Consider the following 24,859-nt stretch of genomic DNA (forward strand, 5'->3'; position numbering starts at 1 on the left):
ATTTTCGAAGGTCATCTAAATTTTAGAAAGTTAGAAGTTAGATGTACAGCACCGGGACGCGAATTTCTTAGAGAAAAGGTAGCTTGCTTAACAACAGCGACACTAACGGACTGCATCCGATTCAAGCTCGTTCATCTTACCTGCTCTTCTACATGACTTCGTAGCAAGCGGTTAGTGGATGTACATGTATTAAATAAGTGTAAAATATCTTAGAAACAAATCTCACAGTTTTCTCCGACTCTTTTTGAAATCGTTTCAGATTGGACGTCAAGGGCTCATTTCGGCACTTGCCGAGTTGCACACGCCTTCCCGAGTATCTCACGAGGTCCACCCCGGGCGGCTTGTCGAGGAAACATCAAGGGCAACTTCAACGTGGTCTGTAGCCGCCTCCATCGAAAACTGCTCACGTTGCAAGAGCATAACTTCTACATTGGTAGGTAGAAGCTCGAGCTGCGCGGGAACGAAGCGCTTTCCCGGCTTGGCCGCGACTTATTGTGTAGTTGATCCCTCAGGATCTCAGGCACCGCTGACACAAGATTGGCGGCGCTGGATCAGTGCGGCAAACAGCAGTTGACACACTCAACAACTCCAACCTTGCTCGCTCAAATCACCTGCCGATTTGTCTGCAAGTTTCGACATTTCCAACGCAGCGTCAGCAGCACCTCGTGGATTCGCCTACAGCAACCGATTATTCGGCAAGACGAACGGAAGTTTTTGAGCTTTCGTCCTTGAATCATCCATCGAACTCTGCACTACAGTATCGCCCGTTAAATTTCGTTTGCGACGATCAGTCTTTGAGTCAGCGCAAGACGCCAAGAACAGCCCGATAGCCGCACAGTGTACAGCATCCCCCAGGAAAAATCCGTCTTGGTCGGACACTGCAACGCGGTGCCGGTCGACGCTTTGTGCTTTGTGCACAAACGGATCCAGAGCTCGGTCCGACATAAGTTGAGAGTGGTTGCTGCACCCGTCTACTGGAGTCATCTTTTGAATTGTCCGCACCAATAACCTAACCACGCTTCTGACCTCCATCCGAGCTTCGTATACGCGATATACTTTCGACTTTCAACCATTCATTCGTAAAACTGCGGCGAGCCGCCACACGCATGAATCCCCCCCCCGCCGCGCGGTCGCCCTGTTGGCCGTACAAGCATGCGCATGATGTCGACGACTACCGGTAGCGCCTAGTGGTGCTGCAGCGACACCTTGTGGCGACGATGACGTGGAGCGCTCCCTGGCTGGCTGCAAGACTGCGGTCGACGCAACACAAAAGGCGTCAGAGCCCCCCCTCCTGCGCGCGTTTGAAGAGATGCACGAGCATCAGGCCACCTCTCAGTCCTGTCAGGCAAGTAACTGTTCGGGGGAGATCTATGCATTACTTGGTGTATTCATACTCGTGTCTGTACGCGCAGCGGCCAGCTTTAACCGGCGGAGACAGAAGGCACTTCCTGCTCCGCTTTCAAACAGCTTTACCAGGAGAACAAGCGAAAGAGCGCAAGCAGAATGCGTGAGACTTCAGCGTTTGGGATCAGTTCGAGGGCGGGGCTCGCTATGGCTATCGTCAGTCGGGTACAGCGGTATCAGTCGGGGAAAATAAGCTTCCAGTCGGGTACGGTGACGGGTGACGGGTGACGGTGTTCTCAGTCGGGTACCGGTGGTGATGTTTGTTGTTTGCTTGGCTAGGTCAACGCATGCGCTCAAGTTGTTTACCTGTACAAGACTACAGCTCGTGGCGTGGCCACAAGAATCTTACGAGCTGTTGGTAGGAGTTAACGTAAGAGAACGATGGAAAAAACAATGTAATGGACTGTCCGAGATGTGTAGTCCTGTACTGTTCGAAAATTCGCTCCCCGTAAGCTATGCACTTAGTCATTTCACTTAGAGGCCTCAGAGAGACCATTTGCAACCGAAGCAAAGCATAGGTCTGCAGTGTTCGGCGCGTGGGCCGGAAGGTATGCCTAAGTAGGAGTTTCTATCTAATCCAGATACGTCGCCTGGCCGAGCCGAGGACTTAGCGTAAGGCTCGAGGGGGTGGGGCAGGTCGCGCAGCGGAAGTGCCGTTGCTAAGTCCACAGGCGAGAGCCAACGTGAGAGTGTCCTACCCTCTTTAACATCAAGTAACAAGTGCTTAGTCGCTTTGGTGGTCGGCATTGGGCCTTCTCGAACATTCTTCATCTAACCGGTCTATACATGGAGTATACAACTTGCTTCAGTTATGGTCGGTTCTTGGCGGTCGTGGTCGGGCGCAAACGGGTATAATAGTCTCGTCACAGCCCAGTTTTCCATATGGTGGACGGGTGCAGCAACAAGTGCCACATAAGTTTACGGTCGGTGCACGGGTCATCGACTAGCGCGTGGCATGCGGAATGCTTCCACGCGCGGGGTTTCCATGTGGCGCTGTTATATTCGCCTGGGATGCCCCAACACGCTCGTTAACTCTTTCAGTGAAGGGCACACCGGAACCACCTCGCCACCAAGTCGGACAAGGACGGCATGGCATGGCATGGCTTGCCGATTGTGGCCATGTGTACAGTGCTTAATCAAGCAAAATCGTCGAGACGTGGAGACTCACTCGCGTATGGCCTCGGTTACGAAGACGTTTGTGCAGTAATCGACACCTCGTCCGTGTTCGTCCATTTCGCACACTTGCAGCGTTACTGCGAGCCTGGTTTCAACTCGCGGCCATAGAGACAATGCGAAGATGGCTCCAACCCACAGGAATGACAATCGCAGCATTTCTTCTTGCGGCTCTCCAAACTTTTTACATCTCGCACAACATTTCCCCTTTCCGAAAAGTTGTGGTCACCACGATGGCAGAATGCAACGCAGCAACGAACCAAGTGGACCGCTCTTAGCACGTTGGGGCGCCAAGTTAGAAGCCGGCGCAGAGTTTTAGTGTGTTTCTTGCCGCACGTGTGGCTGTGCTCACCGATCGTGTTTCCGACGAGCGGGCTGTTTCGAGAAATTCGAGCCCAGAGCACCTCACGTTTTGCGTACAAACTGCTGAGTCAGCAATGCAGTTCGCCTGTATGCTGTACATGTACATCGAACCTGTAGCTCCAAGGCATTTTTAACAATTAGAGCTAAAGCTCGATTCAAACATCACAACGGAGGATGCCTCGAAACGGTTCAAAAGTATACTGTAAGCGTCGTTAAGCCACGTTAGATCTTCTTGGCAGCCACTTCGACAATTGCAAGGGTGGTTTACTGTAGCAACTGACACGATGTTTGATATGCTTTCCTCTGCGTGTATGAAACCTGCAACTAAAACCCCTTTGATGAGCTTTTGAAATACTACGTACACGTAATTCATTTTACTAACTGGCACCCAGTTTAAGTTGGCAAATACTAATACCTGTTCACACAAGAAACGAGCCGTTCCTGTCATCTGGGCCGGAATCGGTCATCGAGCTCCCTTCCCGGACATGATCAGCGCCTTCACCGAAAATGGTCAACTTGCGAGGAGGAGAAATCCCGCCTACCACTTTCTTCACACAAGGGATGCAAAAGTGCTCGGTGAGAGGCTTCCCCGTTCGTGTGCTGGTCTCGTATATGTTTTGCTCCAGTGAGCAATTCCGGCACGTATTCTGTGGTTGAACCATCGAAACCGAAATAGTCAGTTAAGCACACACCACACTTTACTGCATCGTGGAGACAGAATTTCTCACCTGCATGCACCCCGCGCACTGCGTGGTGCCACTGCGAGATTTGCAGCGAGCGTGGCACACATCGCACACATCACTAGAGTATTGCAAGCGAGCATTTAGTCAGAAGCTCTGAAGAGTAAATCGAAAGAGAAAAATAAACCAACCAACCTGGGTAAACTCCGCTTCACATCCGCAGTCTCTATCAGACGCGAAAACTTCTTCGCCTGCGCGCACTGAATCGCATTGCTCACAGCGAGCCACTTCCCCGCCATAGCGTACTCTGACACCTTCTGCATCACCTTTCCGCGAGCGAAGAAGTCGCCCTGGAAGAAGCACTCGACGTACTCCGGCGAGTGCTGTCGGTACAAATAGCACGTGGCTGTCTGCGCGCGCTTGATGTTTTTCATGTTGTCTGCAGGCCACTCCGACCGCTCGATGGATTGGTAACTGTGGAACGCGAACTCGTTGCCGTGTTCATCCATCACCTGCCCCATTACCTTCGACAACGGCAACAATCTCCCCGTTAGAGTGCCACACCTGTATCAATAGCGCATTCAACTTGTACTTTACCTCGTAGTTCAGCATGTCACGATCAGCAACAAGTGGGCCAAGTGGCGCCTTAGCCGCGAACCACTTGATCCCAGCAAAGCGATACGGAGCGTCGGGCGAGCGGCGCTGGCTGACTTGGAACACGGCACCGTCGATGAACTTGTAGCTGAGCAACGTCTTGACCTTGCGCAGGTCCTCGGTCGTGTCACAATAGAGTCCGTCCATGATGTCCTCCACCGTGCCTCTCATGAGGCCCTTGCCCACATAGAGCGTGACTCTCGGGTTGGAGGACCCCTCGATGTTCTTGTAGACGTCCATCTTGTCGCGCCGACGCACATGAGCCCACTGCTTCCGCTTCAGGTCTGGCTGCTGTTCTTCGTGGTACGCGTGCAGCGTCCGCTTGAGCAGGTCGTTGCTGACTCGGTCGTAGTATCGCTGCTCTTCGTCCGTGAGGTGAATTGTCGGGAAGCGGTTGGTCGCCAAGCACAGCACCATGGTGGCACCTTCTTTGGCTGGAAATCAGCGGCGGATTTGGGCCGGGGGTGACTGCGATGCCGACAGAAATTCAGGAATGAGGTGCCTGCGCGACTCGGCAAGATCGTCGTGTGGTAACTGCATCCACCTGGCTATACCAGTCATTGTGTCATTAAATTTACGTAAACTAAGTGAATTAGAAGTGTCAATGTAAGGAAAAGTTCTTAATTCGAGGGAGTCTAACAACTCAGAGACCGTCGTTGTGTTGTCGTGCAAATGGGAAACATGGCGCACGCTCTCGTGGCGCTGACCTCGCCAGAGGTGTCGAAGTCTTCACAGCAGAGCCTCCTGAGCCAACCATTGCAATGACCGTCGACCTAATGGCCAATCCTTGCAAAGACCTGCGTGCAGGTTACCTAGGTAAGAGTGTATTTCTCGAGTGACCGCAGGCTCCTTTACTCCTGGTCTTGCACGAACTATAGCCACCTCCGCGATCCGTCTGCTTCAACCGAACTTGCGTTGGTGGTCGGAGGTCGGAGACGCCCGTGGCTGGAAGGGGAAACGTAACTTGCATCCTGGTTAGTTAGACGCAGATCCCCTTGATCGGGGTCGAACCGAAGCAAAGAGATTCAATTCCAAGCGTGCATTGAACACCAGGAGCGACAGCGATTTCCTGCGTCCTCGACGGGGACTCTCTAGTGTGACTCGCCGCCGCCTGGACATTGTTGCGAGGTTAACGGATAGACTAGGAGGAGAGGAGTAGGGAGGAGTCGTCAAAAGACGAAGTGAGTTAGATTAGAGATGGCGCACTGCCAGCAGCAGTTAGATGGTTGGTTCTAGCAAAACTACACTGGTATAGACTATACAGAATAGTTACTCCTTGACTAACAGCTTTGAAGGGACCTTTTGTATCAGATTATCCGCTTCCAGAGGTAGTTGGTACTATGTGCCACTATCTAAAGGGTGCAAACATTGACAGCCTCCCTGCATCTTTGCATATGATTGGCACATACCCAAAGGCATCCAATATTACAGGTCTATGGAGAATCTCGTTACAAACGCCTCAGTCTTCAAAGAGTCGTCTACCAAGGAAGCCCCTGAGCTAACTGCTCCGACTTAACCCACTCAGCCCTGCTGTGTTGGGAAGAAGGACTTCACGGGCAGGCCATGGCGACACTCTCGAAGACAGCGCAGTCAGCAGCACTGGTGCCGGGCACGCTGTCCTCAGCGCCGAAAGGCCTGGAGAAAAGGAAGCTCGGCACTGCAGCTAAGATTCGAGAGCGCAAGCGGAAGCGGGCAGCTGCTCGCAAGGTGCTGGTGCCAAGTCCAGCGTGGAGGCAGATAAGTGGGGGATGATGTAACGGGGTACAATCAAGTGTACCCATTACATGAAGAGTGACGGGTGTCACTCTCCCGAGTACATGGTACATAGTACCAGTAGCTCCGCAAGCCAACCATTTGAGTTTGTGTGGGCTTTTGTATAGTTAACTTGTAGTTTGTATTACGACCAAGTTAACCTCTACCAAAATACAGTCAGTCTGATAACCTACTCCTTTGTAGCAAACCGTTCCCTTTGAGGCCGGGAACTGGTGAACTGCTGTTCACCTGGATAGTAATATCCGCACACACTTCCTCTGTGCATTGTGCTGTGTGACCCCGTCACACTTGGTAGCACTCGTAGTCAATCCTACGCCTACGCGGGTAGATTGGTCTACCTGAATCCTCGGTGGCTCAGGTCTGTGAGCCACGATGGACCCCAGTGAGTTTCCTCACTTGACCGACTCGCAGTTCGAGTCGGTGCGGAAGATGGCGGGCATCTTCGGAAGAGATGCCCTCCGGACCTTGGCGGCGGCGACACCAGCCGAGCAGGCCGAGTGGGTGAGCGCGTTTGACGAGTACGAACGCGGGCTCCTCGCTCATGTGCAGGGAAACCTGCTGGCTCAGATGAGTGAGCCCAAGCGGGTGCAGCCTAAGCCTCTGCGGCTAGCTGTGCCACCGTTCGAAGGGAAGGAAGGCGAGAACATCCACTTCTGGATCCGAGAGACCGAGATCGCAATGAGCGCAGGTCTCATCTCGACTGAGAACCGGGGGAGGAGTGCTCGGAAGCACTTCCTTCCTCCAAGGGCTTAACACCCGGTCGTCATGGATGACGTTCGACTGGGTGTCGACCAGCGCAGCTGTGGCCTTGCGCACAGAAGACGTAGCCTGGGTGCATGGCGTACCTGCGGCGATGCATGTTGCGTCGCCGCCGACTCGGCGGACATGGTCGATCACGACTGGAGAGTGTCTGCCGGAGGGCGACACCTCAACTGACCACATGCAGGAGCATGCTCGGTCTGACTGCGAAGGCCGCGGTCACTGCACGGCGTTGGGACAACAAGTGTCCAGGACTCGGTGCCGAGATGGAAGAGTCTGAGTATACGTGCATGCCATGCAGCTACTCTAAAGAAAGGACAAGCCGTACGCTGTCATGGGTGTCTTCACCCGCAGACGTGGGTAACAGAGTACCACGTCAAGTCACGCAGACTCAAACTGCATACCGGCTGGTAGATACCAAGCCTTGGTCGATGATGATGACCAGGAGCCCAAGCAGGGTAGCTGCTCGCGCCAGCGGAGTCTGCTGGCGCAATGACTCGGCGCTGCAGGGCGGCGCGAGGTTAGGCGACCGGCTGGCGCCTGGCCCGCCGGGGTTCGAATCGTAAGTGGGGGAGGGGGTCGGAAGTGCGTTTCCTCCCGACGTATCTGGCATGAGACTTGCTTCGTGATAGAAGCTGGTGTAGTGGCTGCATGGTGCAACCACTCACGAAGTATTGCACTGGACCTGATGCATCGGTACTCAGGTCCCAAGGTCACGGTTACCGATGGCCAGCAACGTTGGCAGAGGTCGCTGCCGCTGCTGGGCCGAAGATGGCGCACGTAGACGCGCTACCGGAAGGCTACCTCGGTCTGGCGAGGGCATGGCAGCTAGTCTGCGACTTGGTCCACAGACGAAGGCGTGTGCGCTTACGCGACGCTATGCCGCAGCCCGATGCTGTTGCTACACTGGGTGCGGTACGTCTACCGACCAGATAGCCACCAGCACCATACCATAGCTCAAGGCTGTTGCTACGCTGGGTGTGGCACGTCTGCCGGCCAGGTAGTCAACGGCAAGGAGCTTGGGTGTAGCCCACGAAGGGTGAGCCCGAACGTGTTGCCTTTACGGGCATTCACACTTAGCGCGGTGCATGCTGCGCTTGTACGGCGCGAAGCCATACGCGTGCACGTGGCACATATGTCTGTGATGTAGACGCGGTGCCGTCGGCCCGTGACGCTCACTGTGCGCGAGGTACTCGCAGTGCACGCAGCACTTGCCGTGCTCGTGGCACTCGATGTGCACGAGGCACTAATGGCAGTCGTGGTACACGAGGTGCACGACGTGCCTTTGGTGTACGGGGTGGTGCCCCTGTACACCGTCATGTCCTGGTATGGACTGTGCGTTATGCTGCATAGCACGCACACTGACCTGGTGTTGGTCGCCGCGATGCATGAAGCAACCGCTGGCGGTAGAGGGCAAGACACCTCACACCATGATGAAGTACCATTGCGGTACCTTGGTGTCGACGGAAGACACCTCTGCGTCGATGGCACGATGGCCATGAGGCGGGGCAGGACATTGAACAAGTCCGCCGCGTTGCTCGGAATGATGAGCGGGCTGTGAGCAACAGCCGTGGTCCCCGGGACTATGCCCCCCCCCCGATGCTTCTTGGCTTTGGTCAACGTTTGACCTCTGCCCATGGGTCGTGCCGACGAACTCAGACGACCGACACACTGCGCCGTGACGAGCGGGGTCTGTCGGACCGCTGTCATGGCCGGAGACGAGCAGCACAGCTCTCGCTATGGTTACGCTACGCGCTGACCTAAAAGGTGCCGTCCCTCGCGGGAGGCACCGCAGCACGAACGTGCCAGCGGGGCCCGTGGGCCATGCGACGCCAACTGCTGGTGGTCTACGAGGGACACCGCAAGTTTGGAGGCATATGCATCCCGTGCCGAGGCACTCTGCGCCTGCTAGCGCTGTGGATACAGCCACTAGAGGCATCGGCTTTGCGGCCAACATCGCCGAGGGCAGGGGGGTGCAGCGCGGGATGCCCGCTGCGGGCACAAGTCACTGTGGGTGTGACAATGAGGCGCGCCAGCCTTGCGGCGGCGGCGCCCGAGAATCCGACCTGTGGGTGTTCGGATTCTCTCGAAGCTGATTGGAGAATCAGATGTGATTCTCAGATAAGTGGGGGGTGATGTAACGGGGTACAATCAAGTGTACCCATTACATGAAGAGTGACGGGTGTCACTCTCCCGAGTACGTGGTACACAGTACCAGTAGCTCCGCAAGCCAACCATTTGAGTTTGTGTGGGCTTTTGTATAGTTAACTTGTAGTTTGTATTACGACCAAGTTAACCTCTACCAAAATACAGTCAGTCTGATAACCTACTCCTTTGTAGCAAACCGTTCCCTTTGAGGCCGGGAACTGGTGAACTGCTGTTCACCTGGATAGTAATATCCGCACGCACTTCCTCTGTGCATTGTGCTGTGTGACCCCGTCACAGGGACCGGAGGGTGTGAGGCCGCGGGGCCGGGGTGAAGAAGGTCGCGGGGGCCAAGGAGAAGAAGCTGAAGAAGGCCGTTGGAGCCAAGGCGAGGAAGGCTGTTGGTAGGCCGCTCGCAGAGGCCTTCCAAGCAGCCATGGCCGAGGCTGCTGCAGAGTCTTTGGAGACAGCGCCCGCAGCAAGCAGTGTTGCGCCGTGCGGCTCGCGCAGTGGCGCTGGAGCGCCGGCTAGTACGTCGAGGGAGCATGTAGCCGCTGCCACGGCACATTGTTCCTTAGTGACATGGGTTCAACATCTCGCACCACCGACCAGGCTGCAGCTCAGATCTTGACGGAACTTGCAAGCCGTGCTATCGATGGAGGCGTGCATCACCCGGAGGTCAAGAGGGCTGCTGGTAGGACTGGCAAGGCATCTCGTAGAGCCCTTTCTGCTGCAACCGACCAGCGTGTCACGGCACGTACGCATGTACCTCGTGCCACCAAACAGGATGCAGCCACCGAATGTGAAGATACAGTCATCGAACTGGGCACTTCTGACACCAATGAATCGTCAGATGGTGACGTGTATTACCCAATATACGGTAAGTATTACAGCAGCAAGCAGGTGACGGTAACAGCGGACTATGCAACTACGAAAACGACCTGGAGGGTGGCCCGTATCAACGACCGCCGCAATTCTTCTCGTGGCCCAGAGTACCGTGTGCTTTATCTCAGCCGTCTGCTCATCAACCGCCGCTACTATCAACGCACTTGGGAGCCTCTTCAGCAGCTTTTGGACGATGGCTTCGCCAACGAGGTGGACCTCGTGGATCGCTGGAAGGAGTCCGGCGAGGAGAAGTTCAAGGACTTCTGACCTAAGGACGACCTCGGCAAGCGTGCAATTGGTGCTGACGCTCGTGGCCTGTGCATGTTCAATGCACTGAAGCGTGCGGCCGAGCTTGCCGGACGCCCGGACATCGTCACGCAAGATGATATCGACACGTTTGTGGCTGTGAACTCCGAGAGCATGGAGTGGACCTCACAGTGGGCACTTCGTGGAAGGTGGTGCTACGGTTCCTGCGCCGCCTGAGGGATGCTGGCAGGGATTTCATCTTCAAGGCCATCGACAAGGACAACTTCACTATTGCTGGACGGCGTGGAGCACGTGTGCTAGAGGAAGTGCCTCTCTACAACGGACTTTACTTCGTTGTTGCCTACAACCACAGTCTAGTGAGGCACGCGTTCGTGCTAAGCGTCCAAGGGAAGAAGGGCAAGGTTCGGCGCATCTACGACTTGAAGGAGCCCAAGCCAGTGGCGTCGGCGATGGGCTGGATTACCTTCGTGGCCTGTATTCGACCTTTCATTGTCTTTAAGAAAAAGTATGTAATTAGGAACCACGTTTGCCATATCGAAAATACATTTCCCATTAAAAAAATGTGACTGCATGGATATGGGGAGTCATATGCCTAATATAATTCGGTACAAAACCAGGGAAACCTCAGTGAGGAGAAATCCTTTGAGCGAACAAAAGATAAAACCCAGTGGGAAAAACTAAAGGAACGCAATTGAGTAGGCACGCGTCATGCATTAGTGTTATTCTCGTACACTATACGGAATGGCTAATTAAGCGTCAAGGGATTCCATCCTGAGCTTTGCCCTTAGTTCTCTAAACTGAGGCGTGTCTAAAGCTTTAGTAAATATATCAGCAACCATAGTTTTGGTGTTGCAGTAGGCGACGGAGAACTCGTGTCGCTCGACTTTTTCCTGCACAAAACAGTATCGAACATGAATGTGCTTCGACCTCCCGTGTAGTTCTGGGTTATAGCAGATCTTAATGCAGCTTGTTGTCCTCATGAATATCATGGGCTTGCGTTGTGCCAAAAACTAACTCTTTGAGGAGCAGTTTGAGGAAAATCATCTCTTGCATGCAGTGACACAGAGCGATGTACTCTGCCTCTGTTGTAGAGAGAACCACTGTGTGGTGTTTGCGCGAAAGCCATGAGATAGGACTGTTTGCAAGCATAGTCACATATCCACCAACAGACCGCCTCGTGTCGGGGCAGTTGGCATAATCAGAGTCGCTGTAAGCTGTCAGCTTGTCGCCCAGGTTCTCGGGTGTGACATCGAGAGATCCACCAAGGAGAAGACCGTAGTCCTTAGTCCCTAATAGATATTTCAGACCTCTAACTACAGCTTTCCAGTGCTCCATTCCCGGATTAGCAAGGAATTGGCTGACCTCACGCATGTAGAATGCCAGGTCGGGTCTCGTGCCTACCATGAGATACATGATACTGCCAACGGCTTCGCGATACGGAATATCTTTCATCGCATCTTTCTCTGCCTCACTACTAGGCTGGCTGCTTACGGAGAGTTTAACGTTCCGCTCAGCTGGGGTTGCTATCGGGTACGGAATGTAGTCGCTGAAGCGGTCAAGGACCTTCGTAGCGTATTTGTGTTGGTGGATAAAGATCGTTCGGTTCTTACGGTCACGTTGAATAGACCAGCCGAGTAAGTACTTCACCTCCCCTAAATCTGTCATGGAGAACCGCTGTTTCAGGGCGGATTTCAACTCGTTTACGAGGGCTGGTGTAGGCGCAATGATCAGGAGGTCGTCAACATACACAGCAATGTAGCATGTAACACCATTAACCGTGCGTTTGAACACACAGCTGTCCTTAATGAGTTTGTGGAACCCTAGGCTTTCAAGGAAGGCAGACAACGTTTTGTACCATACACGGGGAGCTTGTTTCAATCCGTACAGGCTCTTTAGGTGCTCCTTACCGGGGACTTTAAAACCTTCCGGCTGAGCCATGTAGATCTCCTCCTCTAGCAAACCATTGAGAAATGCTGTCTTTACGTCCATTTGGTGGATTTCAAGATCAAGCAACGCTGCAATGGTAAGAAGGAGTCTGAGTACCTCCATCCTGATAACAGGTGAGAAAATCTCGTTGTAATCAATGCCATGTTCCTGAAGGAATCCTTTGATCACTAGACGCGCTTTGAAGCGGTCAATTTCGCCTGTGCCGGTATATTTCACTACAAAGACCCATCGGCAGGTTAAAATCTTCCTTGCTTTCGGAGGGGGTACCAGAACCCAAGTTTGGTTGTCCATGTGGGACTTGTATTCTGCTTTAGCTGCTTTACGCCACCGATTAGCGTGAGCCGATTTCATAGCCGCTCGATACGTGGTGGGCTCGGTTACATACCGAATAGCTAGCAGTGTATAGAGCAGTTTTCTACGTTGCTGCTGCTCCTGTAAATCTTCCTCAGAATTGAGGGTTTCTTCCGTGTCATCCGTCATGACACGGGGACGCTTAGGAGTAGGAGGCGATGGAGTTTCAGAGGATGTCTCTGTTCGGAACGAGTAATGCATTTGTGTCCTGTCGAGCACCTCCCTAAGGGGTGGTAGCTGACGCTTACGACAGAGGGCACGACAAACGTCTGCGCGTGGGCGGGCACAAGTATCTTGACAATCAACCAAAACAACTAAGCAGCCGCTGCCCTCATTCGGTTACCTTCTGGACGGCCAAGACCCAACCCAGCGCCACGACGGCGCTCGAGAGCATGAAGTAATTCACGACCACCAAGGCGTGCACGCCCTGCAGCTTGCGGACCGTACGAACCCCTGGCCCCAATGGCGTCCCAGCCTGGGACTCCCAGGACGCTGTGGACGTATCAGCCTGGGGCTCCCAGGAGCTCTCGAACGCGAAGAGGAAGCTCGGACGCACGACGAACACGAGCCCGCTGAAGGCGAACATGGCAGAGAGCAAGCTCACGGGGTCAATGCGCTCGTTCAGGAAGCAGGCACCCTTCACGTTGTACGGCAGCGATTAAGAGTGCAGTAAGGCGTGGTATCACCTCAATGACCATCGACTTGAATAGGTTCAACTTCACTTACCGCAAAGAAGGTCAGGACGGGCGAGATGAAGACGATGGCGCTAGCGTCCACCAGCACCATTTGAGAGATGGCGTAGAACGCGAAGGCGATCGAGGAGAAGCCCGCGAGGCAGCGACGTGCCAGCATCATGCGCTGGTCGGGCGCGACGTCGAGATTGTTGAAGGGTGTAGTGGGGCGACGGTCTTCACGACCTGACCACGCATCGGGCTGGCGACCGAGGACGGTCCCAGTCGAGGCTGGTGTAAGATAAGACTCGGAGGTTGGTAGGCCCTAGGAGGATAGCTACATAGTGCAGTGGAGGTATCTGACGAAGTCCCTGCCGATCTCAATCTGGAAATTGCAGACTAGAATACAAGCAAGAGTTTACAGGAAGCACCAGCTTCCCTAGCGAGTGTGTTCATTCGGATCCCACTACAAAGTTAACTTTAGTGTCGCAGGAAACGACATGGGCAACGGAACGACGTCGACGGATGCGACTCCTGCTGCCGCTGCGACTCAGCAGGCGGCTAGCACGGGTCAAACCCTGCGGCCAAGGAAGACTGCGGCTGCATCAACGAAGCAAGCAGGCCAAGCCAGGCCAACAAGAGGCACGGGCAAGAAACCTGTGCGCACTGCTGGCGCGAGTAGAGCTCGGCAGCAGGAGACCGAGTCGGTCCCGGTGGGGTTGGGAGGTGGCTCGATGCCGCTGACGACCAGTCAGGAGACCGACTACCCTTCGGTCGCGCACCTGATCTTTATGGTCACTGCAGCGCCGAAGGTCGAAGACATCTCGCACGAAGCGCTCACCCGCTGGGTCGACCTTCGGCTCGAGTACGAAGAGATCATGAGGGCGCGCTGTGTGTCGTCTGGGGAAGACCTGAAGTCTGTCATGCGTTCGATACGCAACTCGTTCGACGACAGCTTTCTCGAGACACTGTGTGAGACGAAATGGGATAAGGCAAAGGACGAGCTCACCGATGAGTTCATCTGGGAGTGGATCATGGCGACCGTACGGAACTTCAAGAACAACGCTTTGCCGAACATCGACGAGTTGTTTCAGGCTCAGCTAGTGATGTCAATAACCAAGTCTGATATTGATGCGAGAGTCATGGACTATTTCCACCTGTAGTGAAAACGAATGGGCTGACAGCTTTGTTCTCAGAGGAGGACGGGACCAAGAAGAAGTGCAAAGTCCTGCTCAACTGTCTACCTCGAGAATTGAAAATCCGAGTGAAGAACGAGATTGATTTCGCTTGCCTGCCGCAAAGTCCAGTGTGTCGCTGCTGTTCAAGCTCGTGAGTGAGAAGGCGTTGGAAATTGATCGCGAGGACAAAGCCCACACGAAGAACAAGAGGCGTCCTCACACGCAGAAGTCAAAGCAGGAATTGGCCTCGAGGCCCCCGAAGCGTGGCAGAATCGTACGTGAGAAGCAAAACCCTCGCGAATCTCAGGCACCGGCAACTCAGAGGACTATATTTCGGACCGACTCGGAGCAAGCCCAGCCAGGACCTAAGGGTGGGTGTTGGACCTGTGGTGGCCAGCACCGTCAAGCCGATTGCCCCGACAAGCCAGCCGACGATTCCGCTGGAACACGGAGGCAGAAACCGGGGAGGAATCGTAAAACTAAGACGAATTAGAGAGTGCCTACCCGATCGAGTGGGCTAAGCCCGATTACTGCGTGTTGGTGGTGTTGTGGATGTGGAGTACTGTCCGGACTCGGGAGCGGAGACATCGTGTATCAGCTCTACGACTGAAGAAAATTGGTGAGCGAGGTGTGCATTTTGAAGTAATGACATTGAGCGCTCGAGTGCAAGCTGCCGGGTGGAGGGAAGGCGTGGGCGCGCGAAATGACGAAACTAAGGCTCTCGCTCATGACCGCCGCTGGCCCTGTCAATATTCTGAAACCAGTGCCGTGTTTGATTCTCGATAATAAGGAATATGTTTTTTACTTGGAGATGATGTGCTGAAGGCTTTAGGAATCGATGTCGAGCGCCAATTGGAGCTGCTAGCCACACCAAGAGGCGACGACGGAGATGACGATGAAGAAGTTCCTGAAGTAGCAGCAGGAGACAATGACGCGGAGGCGATTCGACAGGCAGTAGAGGCAATGATCCAGCGGGCTCTAGATGAAGGCTTCCCTGCTGACAAAGTCGAGCGACTGCGCACGATTGTGTACGCCTATGATGTCTGGAGGCTAGTTCTCGGCGATGATCCACCTGCAAATGTGGAACCGATGAAAATTAGGATGAAGACGGGCTGTAGGCCGTACAAGGCGAAGGCTCGCAAGTATGCGCCCGAATACCAGGCATTTCTTGAGTCGTTCAACGAGATGTTGGTGAAGCTCGGGTGGGTTTACGAGAACCCGACCAGCCGTTGGGCGTGTGCCGCGCTACCTGTTCGGTAGCGTGGCGCTGGTGATTTTAGGCAGACTGTGGACTACAAACCTTTCAACGCACAGACTGAGCCTATGGCTGGACTAATGCCCAACTTGCACGTTGATTTGGAGAATGTGAGAGGCAGCAACCACTTTGGGTTGTTCGACTTCATTAAAGGCTACTGGCAGCTCCCACTTGCCAAAGAGTGCCAGGAGCTGTTGTCCTACATGACCCACCGCAAGATCTACACCCCAACGCGAGTACCTCAAGGCAGTGCCGACGCTGCGTTGTACACGCATTTGTTAGTCTGGATAGACGACTTACTGTTGTACGCCGCCGACATTGACACATACCTGGACAAGTTGCAGGAAATGCTTGAGTTGACGGCCAAGTTCGGCTTCAAGTTGAGTGTTTCGAAGTCCTGCGTATATAAACGTGAGGTGAAGTGGTGTGGGAAAGTGATCAACGGTGAAGGTGTGAAGCATGACTCAGAGCGCATCCAGGCCTTACGGTCGATGCCCTACCCGACGAATGCCGGAGAACTCCAGCAGTTCTTGTGCTCTACAAACTGGATGAGAGACAGTATCGTAGACTATGCGCGATTAGCACGTCCTCTGCAGGACACACTGGACAAAGCGATGGCTCAGGCGTCAAGGCGAACGAAGCGTGCGGCTGCGGGTATACCGATCGCACTTACCGAGCAGGAATGCGCGGCGTACGACGCGATGAAGCAGACTCTGGCTGATGAAGCCACCCTCGCGTTCCCAAAGCCGGATGCAGAGATGGTTTTGCTGACGGACGCCTCAGACGTTAGATGGTCAGTGGTCGTGACGCGAGTGGCCAGTTGGAAAAGTGATGCAAACATCCAGGACCAGCAACATGAGCTGCTTATCTGTCTTGGTGGTACTTTTACTGGAGCACAAAAGAATTGGAGTGTTATCGAAAAAGAGGCCTACCCTATCATCATGGCGTGCGACAAGCTGAGCTGCTTGTTGTTGCGGCCGGGTGGCTTTCGCATGTACTGTGACCACCGCAACCTGATTCATGTGTTCGCGCCGGGTCGTGAGGTGAAGAAGCATGTTCGTGGCAAGCTGTTGAGATGGTTAATGAAATTGATGAAGTTTCGGTATACTATTGAGCATATCGATGAAGCACACAACGTGTGGGCTGATATGGTGTCTCGATGGGCAGGCACACGGCCCGCACCAAGTGTGGCAGTGAAGCGCGTCACACTGCGCCGCCAGCGTGATGAGGACCAGTCCGGTGACTCAACTAGTCGACCGAACGACCGACCGCGAATTCGGCCGTTCAGTGACGGCAACTTTGAATGGCCAACAGTTGAAGAGCTGCAAGAAGCTCAGCAGCGGCACATTGTCGACCGGCCACAAGGCCTGACACGGAGTGATGCTGGTCTACTGTGTGGTAATGAACGGATTTGGGTTCCTAGTGCCGAAACGAGTCTGGTTCAACGACTTTTAGTGATCGCCCACTGTGGGGCGCAGGGTCACAGAGGCCGCGAAGCGCTGATGAACGTGGTGAACCGCAGGTTCCTCATACGGAATCTCTCCGCCCTAGTCAAGACTTTCCTTGCTGGCTGCCTCATGTGCCAGCATGTAAAAGGAGGGAAGGTGGTGATGAGACCATGGGCAGAGACATTCCGATGCAGCGAACGAAATGGAGCTTTACATTGGGACTACCTACATCTTGGTGAATCATTTGGCGCCTTGCAGTACCTACTGGTGCTAAAGGATGGTGCGACCCACTTTTGCGAGCTAGTGCTGTGTGCTGTACCTACAGCAGCGGTGACAGCTGAAGCAATCCTCGACTGGCACAGCCGCTACGGAGTACCTCGGGTATGGATAAGCGACCAGGGCACCCACTTCAAGAACCAAGTGGTGGCCGAGGTGGCGAGACGTCTTACCTGTGGGCAGCGCTTTACGGTGGCATACAGTCCGTGGACTAATGGGTCGATTGAGAGAGTCAACAGGGACATTGTCCAGGTCCTCCGCGCTATGTGCCTCGAAGCCAAGGTGGACATTCGTGATTGGGTACATTTTGTTCCGGTGGTACAGTCGAACTTAAACCACACCCCAGTTCCGTCGCTAGCCAACAAAGCACCAGTGGAGTTGTTCTGCGTCCTACCGGCTGCATCCCCGCTTGACTTTGGATTCAACGGCGAGGACAACACATTCCTAGAGCTCGGTACAACTAGCAGCCAGATAGAAGCAAAGCTGGCACTGCTGCGTGCCAGGGTGCAAGAGATGCACAAGCGAGTGCAAGTGGCAAGGTCGGAACAAACAAAACGGAATCAGAAAACGCAAAGAGGAGCCAGAGGCGAATTTCGATGTCGGTGACTACGTGTTGCGGTCTCGAGTGGACCAAAAACAGAATGACAAGCTGCTTGTCACTTGGATAGGCCCGTATCAGATCGTTGGTGCAGACGAACACTCTTTCCGCGTGCAGCACCTAGTGACTGGCGCGGAATCAGACGTACATGCGTCACGCCTTAAGTTCTACGCGGACGCGTCCTTCGAGGTAACGGAGGAGATCCGTGAGCACGTGGCTGCTCAAGGCATTGTCCTGACCGTTGCTGAGCTGAAGGAGCACCGGTGAAACTCGGCGAAGAGGTGTTACGAGATACTGGTTGGGTGGAAGGGTCTGGAGCCAATTGAGGAATCGTGGGAGTCGCTCAGTTCACTGTACAAGGATATCCCTGTGATGGTGAGGCAGTACGTAGCCGCGACGAGTGAAGTGCAACTACATGTAACATTGGAGCAACTTTAGCACTTCAATTTGAAGTGACTATGTTGCGGGTACATGGTACCATTCCATTGGTACACTGGTACATTCGAGCAACGTTACCAACAAATCCCAGGCTGGCCACTTCCAAACGCGTGGTCAAGTCTTGGTGGGGCGGTGTAGTGGGGCGACGGTCTTCACGACCTGACCACGCATCGGGCTGGCGACCGAGGACGGTCCCAGTCGAGGCTGGTGTAAGTTAAGACTCGGAGGTTGGTAGGCCCTAGGAGGATAGCTACATAGTGCAGTGGAGGTATCTGACGAAGTCCCTGCCGATCTCAATCTGGAAATTGCAGACTAGAATACAAGCAAGAGTTTACAGGAAGCACCAGCTTCCCTAGCGAGTGTGTTCGTTCGGATCCCACTACAAAGGGCCAACAATGGACTCCATGATTGCGTCAAGCATTGTAGGTACTCGTCGAGCACTCACAATGCTCTGCTCGGTGGGTTCGTGCTCATTCTCCAAAAAGCCACCAATGGCGCACTGGAGGCGCCTCAAACAACGCATCACGGCCGCACTGGGTGAGGTGCGGTCAATCACCTTCATCGTCCTCGACGACGACCGTGCCTGTCTTCGCGTGCGCTGTTGGCTCGGACGTGCGAAGGAGCCCGTGATCATGCGCACTGTCAGCCTCCTGAGCCACGCCAAGATCGCAGCCACCCTCCCGACGCTGCAGGAGTGTATCCAGCAGCTGTGGCAGTTTGTGCATGACGAGCATGAGCAGTTCCTCGCCGTCCCCGGCGCCCTGGAGCCCTGGAGCGTCGCCAGCGAGAAGACCGACGGCAGCAAGTCCAGCAACGAGGCCAAGAGCAGGACGACGCAGTGCGCGAGGAGCAGGATCGAGTGAGAGAGCCCACTTTCGACTGGGCGGTGCTACTGGACGTACTGAGCCATTTGGTTGTGCACTCACTGTTGGGCTCGTTCCAGGCGTTCGCCCCGCTCTCACAGCGCCTGAGCGCGGAGACGCAGCAGAGCATGGACGCCATCTTCGGTGACCCGTATCGCGCGGTGCTACAGCGCGGGGAACTCCTGGAGGTCGACGAGGCAGCGCTGCAGCCCAACTTGCGCTTTCGGTCCTGGGCTGCGATGGTCGAGTGGAGCAACCTTCGCCCCATTGAGAACACGCGGCAAGATGTCCGCCAGCGTCTCAACCGTGCTGACTGGGGCGTTGATCCTCAAGCGCAGCAGCTCAAGATCGACGCGTACAACACGCGTGTGCAGCGCAAGCAGCGCGAAAAGGAAGTTCGAGCCCAGATAAAAACTGTGAACGCGCGTTTGAAGGCATCACGCGTGACGCGTTCACAGGAGAGCGCCCTCGAGCAGGAGAAGTCCCAGCTCAGGAACGAGATGAAGCTGCTCGAGTCCGAGGACGCGTTGCTCATCAGGCGCGTCCGCCAGTTTCGACTGAAGCCGACGCCCGAGCAGGCCCGGCAGCTCAAGAAACGATGGACGCGTGCCGGTACACGCACAACAAGTGCGTCGAGTACCGGCACAAGCTCTTCGTAGCGCGGCCCAGGCAGCGCCAAGTCCCGCTGGAGTACCCGGAAGACAAGGGGCCGGTCCCCGAGTGGGTGCTGGAGACACCCTCCTCCGTGAGAAAGCACGCCGTCAGTAACTTCGTGTCCGCCACCAGCGCGGCCTTCACGAACCTGGCGCGCGGCCACATCACCCACATCAACATGCACTTCAAGTCCAGACGGGAGAGCAACTACTTGACAATATACGCAGACGCGGAGAAGACTCACCTCAACTCAGCACGACACCGCAGGGGCACGCGGCACTTTGGTCCAGCGCCACTTCCCCGGGACCGCAAGCTTAAGAAGGTGGATCAGTACCTAACGATCCCCTCCGTACCCAACATCCTCATCAGAGCGGACGAGGGCACGGAGATCGAGGGCGAGGTGCGCATCGTGTACGTACACGGATACTGGTACGCCCAAATGCCGCACGTGGTCGCTCCTCTGCCCGTGGATGACAAAGGGCGCTGCACAGCGGGGGACCCGGGTCTCAAGGGGTTCCTGACCACGATGGACCTGCAGGGCAACATCGCCCACCTTGGCCGCGCCAACTGGGAGCGGCTGTTGAAGCTGAAGGTCCGCCAGCGAGCGGCCCAACGCCGAATGAGCAACCGCAAGCGCCACCACCTCGGCCGCCACACAGGCCGAGAGTGGAAGCAGTTCGTGGCAGCTCGCCGCGAGTTCTACACGGTGACGGCCAAGCTGGACAACTACGTGAAGGACCTTCACTGCAAGGCAGCTTCGCACCTGTGCCACAACACGGACGTGATACTGCTGCCCAAATTCTCGACTTCGTCCATGTTGCGCTCAAGTGCCCCGTGGACACACGCGTTTAACGACCAGATGAACACGCTGGCCCACCACCAGTTCCGGCAGAAACTGCAGGCGAAGTGCGAGGTGGCGGGCAGGGCCATGGTGATGTGCTCTGAGATGTACTCGAGCCGCACCTGTGGCCGCTGCTGCCGCCTCCACCTCACACGGCGTAACGAAGATGTATTCCGGTGCCCGCACTACGGCTTCCTGGCTGGACGAGACGAGAACGCGGCCTATAACATTCTGCGGTTCGTGTGCGCGGGCTCTCTCTCGGTTTACGCAGTGAATGGTGTAGCGCAGTTGTGGTTGGTAGTGTAGTTCTCGGGTTATGGGTTTTCCAGATCGACGAGTTTTTACGCACACGGCTCGAGAACCAGTAATCTCGAGCCACAACAGCGCGACGGAGCCAAGGAACGCGGCCACAGTCGCCCAGTTTGATTTTAGCCTAGAACTAGAGCCGTCGAACCTCAGACTATCCGCCTTCGCTTCACGGATGACCTCTCCGCGTTTCTTCTATCTCAAGCCGCACACGCTCGACACGGCGGGTTTCGCGTACGGCTCAGGACAGCCCTCGGACGACCAAGACGTGGAAGTCCATCGCGTTGCGAGCGGGCGCTGGAGTGAATGAACGCCTACTCGGTAGCGCTGCCCCTGGCTTCTGTAAGCCGACGAGAGGTGGCGCCTCGGAACGTACGTCGGGAGCTGTGTCTGCGTCGCGCATCGTTGGGATGGTGGCGCAGAAAGATGGACATATGGTGTGGTGACCGGCTACCGCTGGAGCTCTGACTCGAATCGGTGCGTCCTTCACGTCGCCTCCTCTGCCGGCAACTTCGACTTTGCCTACAACAAGGAGCTGCTGCAGGATTTAGCGGTCGAGCCGTATGCGATGCGCCTGTGCGAGGGGCAGTCTACGCTCTCTTCGATGCCCGCGGAGATGCGGGCGATTCATGAGGCAGCCTACTCAGCGTTCCATGCCCGTGGGCGGGGAGCACTACGCTCGCTCGAAGCAGTCTGTAACAAGATCGGAGTGGCTGCTGTCGAAGAAACCGGTGTGGTGCCAGTGTTCGACATCAGTAGTATGCAAGTGGCCCAAGTCTCTGCGAAGCATGTGCTCAATTTTGTATTCTATCATGATGGAAACCGCCGACCGCCCCCTTCCGTCAAGCTTGGAGACTCTATTTTTGATGATCCGGCTGGCCAAACACCGGCCGCGACAGCAACGGCTCGCGTCAGTTCGACTCCGGCAGTCACTACTGGGGCAGACCCGCTACAAGACTCCGACGATGATAGCGACAACAGCGTGGAAGAAATAGGGGAGGCGGCGGTGCCGAGCCAGACCAGAGCCTCGACGAAGCGTGGCCGCGAGGGCGACTTGACAGATTTCGGTCTACAGGCGCACGCTCGACCGCGCCTCCGCGACGATGAAGCCTCCTCCGCGCAGCTACTCCTGGATGGTGTACCTGGTGAGACTGGTGGAAAAGGTCAATTTCGGGCGTCGCGTCTCCAGAACACGGTGCATCAAGCCATTGTCAACGGTACGTACTCCTACATGAGTTCTCAGTTGTTTGTTGAGCACGTGCAGGCCCAGATCGAACTGCTAGCGTTCCTCCTCCACCCTGCCGTGCTAAAAGGCTTCTTCGCGTGGGAGTTCGGGGCTCGTGGACTCTCGCTCCTGCACTTTGGGCGGATCGATGCAACGTGCCGACGTCAGCTGCTTGCCAAGTACGACATGTGCGACTTTTCAAGCAGCAATGTGAAGGAAGGTATGGATCTTGGACACGAAGCTCGGACGAAGCGGAGGGAGGGACGTCGCAGACGGCGGGACCGGAGCGAAGGCACTTGAGGGGTAGAATGAAGATTCGAAAGTGATTGAATTGTTGGAGCTTACACCCTACTGTTATAGACACGCGACCCTGCGTCCTATCACCTAGTGCATCCAATCAACCATCACTCACCGGTGTTCATCCAATCATCCTACTCGTCTAATCATCGGTGGCGTAAACAACTTACCGTAATCACCATAATCAACGTGGGTTCGGATTGGACCGGTTCGGGTTAACCGGTTAATGGGTACAACTGGTACACAGTACCCAAGACCAGCAACCCTCAATACGCCCCCTCAATGCGAAGTCCCACGAATGCCGAGAGCCACCGTCAGATCCGTGTGGCGTGGTCCCGCAAGCGCCTTCGTCATGGTGTCCGCTAGCATCACAGAAGTCCCGCAGTACTGGAGCTTGACTTCGCCGCGCTTGACTTCATCGCGGATGTGGTGGTACTTGATGTCGATGTGCTTGGCCCGACCGTGGTTCACTGGGTTCTTCGTCATCTTGATGCACGACTGGTTGTCTTCGCGGATGATGAGTTCGGGTCCAGTCTCATTAGCGGCCGCCAGAATCTCGCATAGCAGGCGATGAATCCACTTGCCTTCTTGGATAGCCAGACTCAGCGCGATGTACTCCGCTTCATTGCTTCTTGCTTCCCCAGCTCACAGGCGCACTCATGAGCATGAACGTGTAGCCTGAAGTGGACTTGCGGTCGGCGAGGTCGCCGGCCCAGTCCGCGTCCGAGTAGCCACGAAAGTCGATCTTGTCGCCCGGCTTGAAGCAGATCCCATGCGTCTTGGTGCCTTGCAGGTAGCGAAAGATACGCTTGACCGCAACCCAGTGTTCCTCTTGGGGGTTCTCCATGAAGCGCGATACATAGCCAACGGCGTACGCGATGTCTGGGCGCGTGGCGGTCATCAGGTGCATCAGAGCACCAACAGCTTCGCGAAACGGAGCGTTCACCTTGGTCGCCGCGTCGCTTGGAACCAGTCGAGTGCTCATGTTCACCCGACTCACCACGGCCTTGCACTCGTCCATGGCGAAGCGCTTCAGGATGTCGTCCACGTATCGCCGCTGGCACATGGTCACGCTGCCGTCCGGGCCGTCCACCAACTCGATCCCAAGAACAAACGCGCACTTGCCGCTGTCGGTCATCTCGAAGCGCGTCTTCAGGTCGGTCTTCGTGCGTGCGATCAGCTCGGGCGAACTCCCGGTAATCAGTACGTCATCCACGTACACCAGTACAAGCACGCAGTGACCGTCCACCACCTTGATGTAGAGGCACGGATCGAAGGCCGACACTTGGAAGCCGATGGAGCCCACGAACTCGTCGAAGGTCTCGTTCCACACTCGCGAAGCTTGCTTGAGACCGTAGATGGCCTTCACCAGTTCCAGGCAGTCGAAGTCACCATCCAGTTCGACGCCTTCCGGAACCACGCAGAAGACCACCTCCTTCATTATCCCGTACAGGAATGCTGTCACCACGTCGAGTTGGTCGAGGGGCCAGCCAAAATACTTAGCAATCGCGATCACCATGCGCAGCGTCACATACTTGACCACGGGCGAGAACGTCTCGGTGTAGTCAATGCCGTACTTCTGCTTGAAGCCCTTGGCCACGAGGCGCGCCTTGTACTTCTCGATCGAGCCGTCCGCTTTGCGCTTGATCTTGAACACCCACTTGGTATCGATGGCGCGTTGTCCGTTAGGCAACTTGGCAGCTCGAAACACACCACGCAGTCGCATCGACTTGAGCTCCGCGCGGATCCCTTTGCGCCAGTGCACTTGATCAGGACCGTTCACAGCCTCTTGGAACGTCGTCGGCTCCGATAGATCGGCTGCTGCTTCCACAGCGTTGGCACTGGCACGCCAAAACACTGGAGGCGTCGAGTCGTCGTCTTCATCTTGGTCCCCAGACTTTTCTTCTTCGTCGGGGTCGGCTCGGCGCGAGGAGGATACGTCCGGCGCACTTGCTTCATCTAAGCCAGCTCGGTGGCGAACGGGGCGCGATCTTCTGGCAGTGTTGTCGTCGCCACTCGGTCGGTACTTGCGCTGCTCTTGTCCAGCTTGGCGTGATGCAGCATGCTGCGGCCAATCGTGATGATGGTCCGGATGGCGCGTTCTGCCGTGCCGTTGGTCTGGTGCGCGTACGGAACCGTGGTTTGCTGCTCGATGCCTTCGACTTCGTAGAAGGCCTTGAGCGAGTTGGTCGCGAACTCATGGGCTCCGTCGTGCCGCACAAACTTGGCCTTCTTGCCGAACTGCGTCTGCACCTTCGTGACGTACATCTTGATGCAGTCCTCGTTCTCCGACTTGGCACGCAGGCAGAACCCCTTCATGCATCCGCTGGCTTCGTCCACGATCAGCAGCAGATACTTGCTGCCACCCAGTGACTCTTCTTCCATGGGGCCGCACACGTCGAAGTGGA

The 24,859-nt window shown here is 55.5% G+C and overlaps 7 protein-coding genes across 7 annotated transcripts; 4 read left to right on the forward strand and 3 right to left on the reverse strand.

Annotated features, from left to right (window-relative positions):
• Positions 1-3,638: 3,638 nt before the first annotated feature.
• Positions 3,639-5,244, reverse strand: PHYSODRAFT_329457 (hypothetical protein; the record flags this gene model as incomplete). The annotated part of the gene is made up of 4 exons (XM_009525945.1): positions 3,639-3,741; positions 3,816-4,144; positions 4,218-4,708; positions 5,130-5,244. 4 exons carry the CDS (start codon positions 5,242-5,244, stop codon positions 3,639-3,641), a joined length of 1,038 nt encoding a protein of 345 aa, XP_009524240.1.
• Positions 5,245-9,533: 4,289 nt separating this feature from the next.
• PHYSODRAFT_493424 (hypothetical protein) lies at positions 9,534-10,103 on the forward strand (the record flags this gene model as incomplete). Its single annotated transcript, XM_009525946.1, has 1 exon — positions 9,534-10,103. The coding sequence occupies one exon, from the start codon at positions 9,534-9,536 to the stop codon at positions 10,101-10,103; it is 570 nt and encodes a 189-aa protein (XP_009524241.1).
• A 2,629-nt stretch (positions 10,104-12,732) lies between these two features.
• On the reverse strand, positions 12,733-13,256 carry PHYSODRAFT_247283 (hypothetical protein; the record flags this gene model as incomplete). Its single annotated transcript, XM_009525947.1, has 2 exons — positions 12,733-13,038; positions 13,128-13,256. 2 exons carry the CDS (start codon positions 13,254-13,256, stop codon positions 12,733-12,735), a joined length of 435 nt encoding a protein of 144 aa, XP_009524242.1.
• A 2,490-nt stretch (positions 13,257-15,746) lies between these two features.
• On the reverse strand, positions 15,747-16,346 carry PHYSODRAFT_488781 (hypothetical protein; the record flags this gene model as incomplete). The annotated part of the gene is made up of 2 exons (XM_009525948.1): positions 15,747-16,001; positions 16,143-16,346. The coding sequence occupies 2 exons, from the start codon at positions 16,344-16,346 to the stop codon at positions 15,747-15,749; spliced, it is 459 nt and encodes a 152-aa protein (XP_009524243.1).
• Positions 16,347-18,849: 2,503 nt separating this feature from the next.
• Positions 18,850-19,383, forward strand: PHYSODRAFT_285623 (hypothetical protein; the record flags this gene model as incomplete). The annotated part of the gene is given in 2 exon segments (XM_009525949.1): positions 18,850-19,018; positions 19,030-19,383. Coding segments are annotated over 2 exon segments (475 nt in total), but the record flags the coding sequence as incomplete, so codon positions are not given.
• A 1,018-nt stretch (positions 19,384-20,401) lies between these two features.
• Positions 20,402-20,929, forward strand: PHYSODRAFT_497563 (hypothetical protein; the record flags this gene model as incomplete). The annotated part of the gene is made up of 1 exon (XM_009525950.1): positions 20,402-20,929. One exon carries the CDS (start codon positions 20,402-20,404, stop codon positions 20,927-20,929), a length of 528 nt encoding a protein of 175 aa, XP_009524245.1.
• A 364-nt stretch (positions 20,930-21,293) lies between these two features.
• PHYSODRAFT_383571 (hypothetical protein) lies at positions 21,294-21,698 on the forward strand (the record flags this gene model as incomplete). The annotated part of the gene is made up of 1 exon (XM_009525951.1): positions 21,294-21,698. A coding segment is annotated over one exon (405 nt), but the record flags the coding sequence as incomplete, so codon positions are not given.
• Between the last annotated feature and the right edge of the window lie 3,161 nt (positions 21,699-24,859).

This window comes from Phytophthora sojae (genome assembly GCF_000149755.1).
Source record: "Phytophthora sojae unplaced genomic scaffold PHYSOscaffold_3, whole genome shotgun sequence".
Lineage (NCBI taxonomy): Eukaryota > Oomycota > Peronosporomycetes > Peronosporales > Peronosporaceae > Phytophthora > Phytophthora sojae.